This window comes from Mus pahari, chromosome 12 (assembly GCF_900095145.1).
Source record: "Mus pahari chromosome 12, PAHARI_EIJ_v1.1, whole genome shotgun sequence".
NCBI classification, from domain to species: domain Eukaryota; kingdom Metazoa; phylum Chordata; class Mammalia; order Rodentia; family Muridae; genus Mus; species Mus pahari.
The window spans coordinates 27,925,029-27,934,765 of record NC_034601.1 but is presented as its reverse complement, the minus strand read 5'-3'; the positions used below and the strand labels follow the sequence as shown (position 1 = coordinate 27,934,765).

General features: G+C 38.3%; 1 protein-coding gene across 2 annotated transcripts in view; it reads right to left on the bottom strand.

Annotated features, from left to right (window-relative positions):
- The window catches only part of Fyttd1 (forty-two-three domain containing 1), a 30,018-nt gene that overhangs the window by 12,118 nt on the left and 8,163 nt on the right, over window positions 1-9,737 (bottom strand). For both annotated transcript variants that reach the window (XM_021209098.1, XM_029544595.1), the window contains exon 3: window positions 3,904-4,052. In XM_021209098.1, coding sequence (XP_021064757.1) covers window positions 3,904-4,052 — 149 coding nt within the window. The remainder of the gene's footprint in view (window positions 1-3,903; window positions 4,053-9,737) is intronic.

Genomic DNA, 9,737 nt, shown 5'->3' with positions numbered 1-9,737 from the left:
AACTCAGAAATCCGCCTGCCTCTGCCTCCCGAGTGCTGGGATNAAAGGCGTGCGCCACCACGCCCAGCCATGCCTAACATTTCTTAATGCACAATGGAAGAGCCCCAAAACTGCTCCAACACAGTAAGAAAGATGGAGAAACTAAAATTATTTGAAATCTTCATAAATGACTGAAAAGTTGACAATCATACTACATGTAAAATACAGATACAGTGGTGTGGGAAGGTGAACTGGTGACGGGGAAATGTTACTCGTCACGCAAGAAAAGAATCACAGGCACACTGGGGAGTCTTGGGTGACTGGGGAGGAGAAATGCCTTGCAGGAATTGTGACAACTCTGCCCTTCCTCTCTACTTTTTCGCCCTGAGATGAGCATTTTGCTCCAGTAGTCTCCTGCCATGACCTATTTCACAGAGCCCAAAGCTATGTGCTCGGCTGCTCCTCTATTCACCAGAACAACCCTAAAAGTACAGTGAAAACAAGCCCTGCTCCTTAATTATTTCAAGTGCTTTATTACAATAATAAAAATAAAGGCCAATTTCTTTTTTTTCTTTCTTTCTTTTTTCTGAGACAGGGTTTCTCTGTGTAGCCCTGGCTGTCCTGGAACTCACTCTGTAGACCAGGCTGGCCTCAAACTCTAAAGGCCAATTTCTAAAACAAGTACATAAAAAAGAGGTTTTAATAACAAAGATATTAAAGTATAATTGATTGGGGTGGGATTTAATAAAAATCAAACATGTGAAATGTCTTTTCATTCCTTCATATATATAAGCTATATCAATCATAAAATCCTAATTCAAGCTTCTACATTTTCTACAAAGATATCTCCAAACTGTACACATGATTTATACATTATTTGCATTTTCCCATTGGCAAGTTTAACTTGGATTGATTTGTTATTTTTCCTCCCCTGCCCCTCTTCTTTTTGACAGGGTCCCTCTATACTTCCCTGGCTATCCTGGTACCCACTATGTAACTCACGGGGATCCTTGCTTCTGCCTCCTGACTGCTGAGTTTAAAGGCATGCACTACAACACCTAGACTATATATTTGTTTTCTTTTTTTTTTTTTTAAGATTTATTTATTTATTATTTGTAAGTACACTGCACTGTAGCTGTCTTCAGACACTCTAGAAGAGGGAGTCAGATCTTGTTAAGGATGATTGTGAGCCACCATGTGGTTGCTGGGACTTGAACTCTGCACCTTTGGAAGAGCAGTCGGGTGCTCTTACCCGCTGAGCCATCTCACCAGCCCTATATTTGTTTTCTTGAGACAGGATTATACTATGGAGCCCAAGTTACCTTGACAGCATCACATTTACAATCTCCCAACTTCCGAAGTCTTTTTTTCAAAGATTTATTATTATACATAAGTAGACTATAGCTGACTTCAGACACACCAGAAGAGGGCGTCAGATTGCACTATGGGAGGTTGTGAGCCACCATATGGTTGCTGGGATTTGAACTCAGGACCTTTGGAAGAGCAGTCAGTACTCTTACCTGCTGAGCCATCTCACCAGCCCCCCAAAGTCTTTAAGTGCTAGGATTATGATGGGATCCATAACTGACTCCATTTCTGTTTTAAACAGATCTTTACTCATTTACTTATATGTGTGGTATACACATGTGCGGACGGATATATATTTCTGTGCGTGTGCGTGTGTGTGGAACAGAGGTCAATGTCGGGTATGAGCTTCTTCAACAGCTCTCAACTCCATTTCTCGGATTACAGGCTGCTTTTTGTGGAATGAACAAAGGTCTACATGCTTGCATAGCAAGTGCTATCTTGAACCATCTCCTTAGCACTGCCCCACTGATTTTTTGAGATTATTTAGAAAAGAAGGAAATATAGAAACAAGGAAAACGATTATTAAAAACATAACCCCCACAAAATTAGACTACTATCCCAATGCAAGCATTTTACTTATTTATGACTACTGTGTTTGGTGTGAATGCATATGCATACATGTGCTTCCAGAGAACACAGAGGCTGTCAGAGCCCCTGGAGCTGAAGTTACAGGAGATCATAAATCTGATGTAGGCGCTGGGAACTGAACTCAGGTCCTCTGCAAGAGCAGTGTGTTCTCTTAACCCAGGAGCAATCTCTCCAGCTCCTATTCCAAGCTTCTTTATTTGATCTTAAGAGATAACACCAAGGATTATTTTATAGATAAATGTGAAGTGCTCCTCTACGAAACATAAGTTTTCCTTTAAAGTACCTGGTATGCTATAATTACTTGCTATAAACTAATTTTTAATTTATGTATGCCAAGTATGATGGTGAAGTCCTATAATCCAAGCTTCCCTTGGTAAGTAAGGCAGGGGAGATCAGGAGTTCAAATTATCTTTGACAACACAGTGAACAATCCCCCCCAGAGACAGGAGACACTGCATTTACTAAATGTGTACAGATTTTTCATGCCATTGTTTCTTACACAGTAAAACAATTACTTATACAGTATTTACACTGTAATTGAAATTATAGGTAACTGAAAGTGACTTAAAGTACACAGGAGAATTGGCATATTTTATATGCAAACACTATACTACATAAGAGACTTTGAGCCATATGTATTGAATATCTTAGTATTAGAGAAGTGTCCTGAAACCAATTACCACAGATATGGAAGAACTATATTTGAGAATGAGGTTTTATGAATGGTGAAAATTTTTACTTAGCTATTAAAATGTTTATGTAAGTCCCAAGGTACTTCCTTCATCTAAAAAATAAAAATCAATCTGGGCATGGTGTCACACACCTTTAACCTCAATACTTGGGAGGCAGAAGCAGGCCAATCTTTGCGAGTCTGAGGTTAGCCTGATCTACAAAGTAAGTTCCAATACAAGCTAGGGCTACATAACAGAGAGACCATGTCTTAAACAAACAAACAAACAAATAAATAATTTTAAATATAGAAATCAGGAAAGCATGAGCATGAAGGAGCTTGCCTGTAATTACAGCATTTGGGAGGTAGGGGGAGGAGTCTAATGCTAGCCTTGGCTACATGAGATGCTGATTGAAAAAGATAAACTTAAAAAAAAAAAAAAAATCAAGGCTGGGGATATATTTCAATAATATAATGGCTGTCTAGTTCTAAGTTTATTCTCCATCATCCAAAAGAATAAATACATAAATAAGAATCAAAACTCACCAGGCAGTGGTGGCACAAGCCTTTAATCCCAGCACTAGGGAGGCAGAGGCAGGCAGATTTCTGAGTTCGAGGCCAGCCTGGTCTACAGAGTGAGTTCCAGGACAGCCAGGGCTATACAGAGAAACCCTGTCTCGAAAAACCAAAAAAGAATCAAAATTCCCTGCAACTGGCAAGATGGCCCTGTGAGTTAAAGGACCTGCTGGGCAGGAAAATGGACAACCATCAGCTTATCCCCAAGACCCACATAAAGGTGGAAGGAGAGAACAGACCCCAGAGTCGTCCTCCGACCTTCACACACACACCAGGTGCTATGGCCTGCACACAAGCAGAGTTAATTTCTTAACTAAGGGGGTAAGAGGCTAGAGAGACAACTCCGCAATAACAGGACTAGCTGTTCTTGCAGAGGTGGCTTACACCTGGCTCTATCTCCAGCTTCAGGGGAGCTGATGCCCCTGACCTCCCAGGCCACCTGCACGCACACTTACAAATAAAACCCTTACATTTATCAAAATACGCTCTAAAGCTTATTCATAAAAACATTAGGTTAGCCAGGTGTGGTGGTACATGTCTTTAATCCCAACATTTAAAAGGCACAGACCTCTGTGAATTCAAGGCCAGCCTGGTCTATACAGTAAGTTCTGTAGGCCAGAAAGGACTATGTATCTTAAAATTCACTAATAAGTGTGTGACAGACACAGTATAAATGGAAAATGGTATCGGGGTCAGGACTAAGTCATCATGTGACTTCCTACCTTGTCACTTAGAGGTGGACGATTCATAGGACTTATTCCTTTTCGAATCCCAGTTGCTTTCCTGGCTGCAAGGCCAGTGATAACTCCNTAAGGACGTCTTTTTCCAGGCAATACTCTTCCTCTACGGCTCACACTAGTTTTACCAAAACCTACAGAAGGAAAGGGTATTAAAAAAATTTAGAAACGCCAAGATATTACTTTTGAAATAAGGTGGTACATACGGTGATGACGATTAAACTCAGGGTCTTATATGTGCTAAACACTCTACTACTGAAATATATCTCAAACCCCTAACATTAATTTCTCAATAGGACAATCTAAACTGTACTTGTGCAATACAGTAGCCACTATTTTGTTTGTTTATGAAACGGGTCTGATTACATAGTCCTGGATGGTCTTGAAAATACTATGAAGATGGGTGCTAGCCTTGATTTCACAGAAACCTTCCTGCTTTCCTCCCAAATGCTATGATTTTAGGTGTGTTCCATTACATCCAGCAGTGGCCAGTAATTATGTGTGGCTATTGAATTTTGAAGTATGACTAGTCTGAACTAAGATAATGCATGTAAAGTGCTTCATAATGAAATGGTAACATACTGCATATGCTTGGCTAAAGTGATTCCTTGAGCACGGTCACACTTCTGTTAGTGTAGATCCGCACTGCAGTCATTAGCTCATCTTCCATTCACTTACAAGTTACAGCTTGGCTTCTTCTTTCGGCCCTACTTTATTCAAATTGCTTTGCTGAGATCTTCACTGCACCTTATTTTAAACTCTATGCCATATAACAATCCTGAGTTTGCCTTTCTGTTATATGGCTCTCCAATTTAAATACTTTTTCTAAATATTAAAAAAATGTCCATTCTATACATATAAGATAACAAAGAACAAAATCAATTTTAAAAGCCTAAAAAAAGTGTAATGCAGATATTCCAACAACCTAATTTGAGCTTTAACTATATTAAGTTAAAATATTACAGTTAAGTATTATCACATGGTAAGTAAGCATTCTGTACTTAAGTACAGAAAAAACGAGCTGAATTAATTTTTTACATCAGCTAAATTCATACTCATATACTATTTTATAGGCTACATTAATAATATATGGCGAATATTATTTCACGTTTTTGTTTTTTTTACTATATTACTTTTAAATATGCTACACTTGATCTAATCAACTTAGTAATCATCTCAGTTATGTTTTGTTTTTTGACAGAGTTTCTCTAAGGTAGTTCAGGCTGACTTCTAACTTATTAAGTAACAAGATAACCTTTGGGCTGGAGACATGGATCAGCAGCAGTTAAGAGCACTCCCTGCTCTTCTAGAGGTCCTGAGTTCAGTTCCCAGCAACCACATGGTGGCTCACAACCATCTGAAATGGGATCTGATGTCCTCTTCTGATGTGTCTGAAGACAGTTATAGTGTATTATGCTTTATTTGTAATTTGATTACCAATGAGAATAAACTTGTATCTCTTGTTTTTTTTTTTTTTTAGCTACTTATATTCTTTCATTATCAATGTTCATGAAACAGATTTTGTTGTTTTAATAAAATAAAGTGTCACATACCTGATTTATTAAATGAAAACTCAGAATCCTAACACTGTTGTGAAAGCCTGCTAGCTCAGAGAGGCAGAGAAAGCATGGAGCTGACCTTCCTACTTCACTGACATCCCAGAAGCAAACAACTCTTTCTCCTCCTCCTTCTAACTGTCTTAAACACCCTTCAACTCAAAGACCCTCCTTCTCTTTCCTGGGTTTCCTTATGTTCACTCCCTGTCAACTGGCTGCTTCATCTGCTTCTTGTCCTACAGCTGACTTTATTTAGCTTTTGCTTACAGAAAAGCTCTTGGGTTAAAGGTGTGTACTAGGGCTGAGCCACACCACCACAAGAAACAGGTTTTCCAGCTCACAATGTCAGGGCTCAAAACGTCATCGACTATCCTACAAACAAGATTTTGTGACTAAGTTATGTCTTTCAGGGTTTTAAAAGGGAAACTGGCAGGTATCACACACCTTTAATATCAGCACAAGAAAACAGAGGCAAGTGGATCTCTGTGAGTTCTAGGCTAGCCTGATCTACATAGTGAGTTTCAGTACAGCCACAGTTATGTTGGAAGACCCTGTCTCAAGAAAAATAACTCCAAACAAATAAACAAACAAATGGGGAATTATATTTATGTATAATTAACTTTAAGCATCGTCACAGGACTTTACTATCCAGGAATCTGGTATATTATTTCACCATACAAATATTTTTGTGTCACTAGCTAAGTGTTAGCTAAGTTACATTTTGTTTTGCACATTTATCATACTTATCACTAGACATACTATATATTTTATTACCCACATAAAAAATTCATTTCTCCTAATAATTGTTAAGCTGTCACTCACAGTGTCATAGAAAGGTATTATGGTCTTAATAACTCCTCCTCCTCTGTTTGGTTGTGCTGAAGATTAAACCTGGAGTGGCCTGCATGCCAGGCCAGAGCCCTAGCGTGACACGACACCCACCGTCCCTAATCACTACTGTCTTTTTCTGGTGCTAGGGATTCAGTCCAGAGTCTCATAAAGGCTAGACAAGTATTCTACCGCTGAGCTACACCCCAAGTCTTCTTCCTTCATTTAAATAGTCCTCTATTGCTTTCATGTTGTGTGTACATGTATATACACACACATAAGACTCTGCATATGAGAGAAAACATGCAGTATTTATCTTCCTTTTTTAATAAACTATTACATGGAACTCAGTTATATAATCTTTTGCATTATTTTCTGGAGACTTTTGTTTTCCTCTTGGTGCTAGAGATTGAATTCAAAATCTTATAAATACTATGCACCAGCTCTATCACTGAGCTATACCTCTAGCGCCAAATTCTGTATTTTTTAACCTTGGGGTTTCTAGGTGACAATTATATCATTTCCAAATGACATTATCTTCTCACTTTCTCAACTTTTTAAAATTTATTTTTATTATTTTAAATACTTAAAAAAAAAAATGTAGGAGTACCCTGTTTGCTTGTACACCTGCATGCCAGAAGAGGGCATCAGATCCCTTCACAGATGGTTGTGAGCCATCATGTGGTTGCTGGGAACTGAACTCAAGATCTCTGGAAGAGTAAGTCAGTGTGCTTAACCACTAAGCCATGTCACTAGCCCTTAAAATTTCTTAATGCAACAGTCAGAATTTTAGAGAATTAGCTAAGAAACTATGGTAATGGTGGGAAGTCTCATCTTAACTCTGATTTTGGGGAGAATGTATATGATAATGAGAAGTCTGAATTTAATTCTGATTTTCAGTGGGGAAAGTTTTTAGGATGACATATGCAACATATAACAGATTTCACAACAAAAATCTCATTGCAAAAACTAAGATTAAAATTAAAATAATTTTCTTTACTGTAGAATTTCTCAGGACTAATATGTACTGTGGATCTCAAAGAGAAAAGTAATAACATATGTCATTCCAAAGTTTATTTAACTCTTGAACCTTTCTGTGTGATATCCCTTACCAGTAATTTTTAGACCAGAGTATGCTAGGAAAGCCTGTTATGCTATGAAGGTGTATTAATCACTACTAATTTATTATCTCTCAGTCCCCACAGTGCATCCTTTACTACCTGCCTCTTAGGAGAACAGTACTATTTTATCAGTGAACATGACACTTTGTCAGTAAACGGTGCTTGGAGATTCTAGAAAATGAAGGAGCTTTCCTTCCAGGTGCTAGTAGGCTCCTCATGGTTGTTCCTGTGTCAGAGGACACTGAAGGACACTCATCAGCCAAACTTCTTGAGCCCAGGCTGATACTACTTGGCTATGAAGGCTGATACTACAAAATTTGTGAGTGATATCTAGGGTAACCTTTTGTACACTTAATAATTATGAAGGTTGTCTCTGTATATTCAACTGTTGATTGCCAAGTCAGCAGAGAGCTGAGTGCTGGCCAGATCTTGGTTTTGTGATTCCTATCGCCCTTGCTGGCCTCATATTCTCTAAACATTCCTTCTTATTTGTTGATTAGCTTTAATATAAAGACCTGGTGGCCAATAGCTGAACAGGAAATGAAAAGCAGAGCTGTGCAGAGAAAGAGATGCTGGAAGAGTAATTTAGAGGAGGGAAATTTGCCAACAGGCACGGTGGCAACAGGATAAACTACAAAGGAGCAGAGAGGTACAGACATGCATATGCTGGATGTAGGCAAGAAGATGAACTAGCTGGGAGAAAGCCCACGCTAAAGCTTTTCAATACAACTCAAGCTTTTAAAATATATGAGTCTCTGTGTCTTTATACAGCTGGCTCAGAAAGGATCTAAGTACATTCGAGAATGACAATGCCTTGCCATAAATGCACTTTTTATCTCACAGACCCCTTCAGTCTTTAGGATTCTCAAAATGTTGCCCAGACAACATTTTGGCAACCTCTGTTATTTGCTCTGGTTTTCTACCACAAGACATTAAAGTTGTTGTTGTTACTTAAAAAAACAAAACAAAACAAAACAAGTGTTTATTGAGTTTCTAATTTTTCTAAGCTAATATTTCAGGCAAGGGGTTAAAAATATTCAATTTACTTATTTCTTTCAGCCATCAAAATCATACTATTAGTTATTTGCTTTGTTTGTTAATTATTCTCTTCCCTCAAATTAATATCACTGATATCACAAGGTGGAAATGTAAACCCTTCCCAGATATTAACAACAATCCTCACTCCCTGTTTCTCTCTTCTCTCCTCTGTCTGCCTGCCTGCCTGCCTGCCTGCCTGTGTATTCAATAGTAGCAGTTGTGGTTCTACTTTAACCTGGCACATCAGTAGAGAGCCAAACCAAGTGCAACCTTAACCTCAGGAGTTGCTCAGCTTCTCCTAGATGTCACTGACCTCAAGGCTCAGATCAGAACCCCATAAAAGGATAACTTTTCTGATGCCTCATAGAGCAAATCAAATCTAATTTTATTCATTATATTAGGCTTGCTCCTGGCACAAAATCCTTATGTGTAGTCTATAAAACTGTAAATTTAAAGCTGTATGTTGTGTATGAGTGCTTTGCCCTGAATGTGTGTATGTGTGTGCACTGAAAGAGTAGCCTGAGCTCTTTACTGCTGAGCCATACATACCATATCTTTCTTCCTCTCCTCCCTTTGATTGATAAATTTTGGTTGTTGTTGTTGTTTGTTGGCTTGTCTGAGACAGTCTCACTAATCGAGACTATGCTGGCCTATCTCTACCTCCTAACGCTGAGCTCACAGGCGTGCATTACCAGGCCCACCTATGACATTTTTAAAACTATATCTCCTCTAAGTTATTTGTTATTAGAAATTAGCTCTTTAAAGTAAGACTGTATCTTTATGCATTCTCCAAACCAGGCAGTTCAAAACCACTTGCCAAATATGTAAAATATTAATAAATACTATTTCTGGCTATTCTGAACTCTAAACAATTACTTTAAGACAAAATATACAAACATTTACAATGATACATTAAATATGGTGTATTGAATAACAATTGTAAAGAAATCTTTAATATAAATCAATAGAATTACACATTTATTTCTAACAGCTAAATACCCGTCACAAAATGTATTTATTATATCCAGCTATTCAAAAAATTCTTAGGCTGAAGGTATGGTTCAGCTGTTAAGAGCACCTGCCACTCTTCCAGATTACCAAGTTTAGTTTCCAGAAGCCAAGTCAGGTGGCTCACAGCCACATGAGCCACATGGAACTCCAGGTCTCTAATGCTTACTCCCTTCGGCAACTACACTCATATGCATACATCCTAACATATAGTTAAAAAGAAAATAACTCTTTAGAGAACACTGAGTTTCTTGTAAGGTCCAGTCTC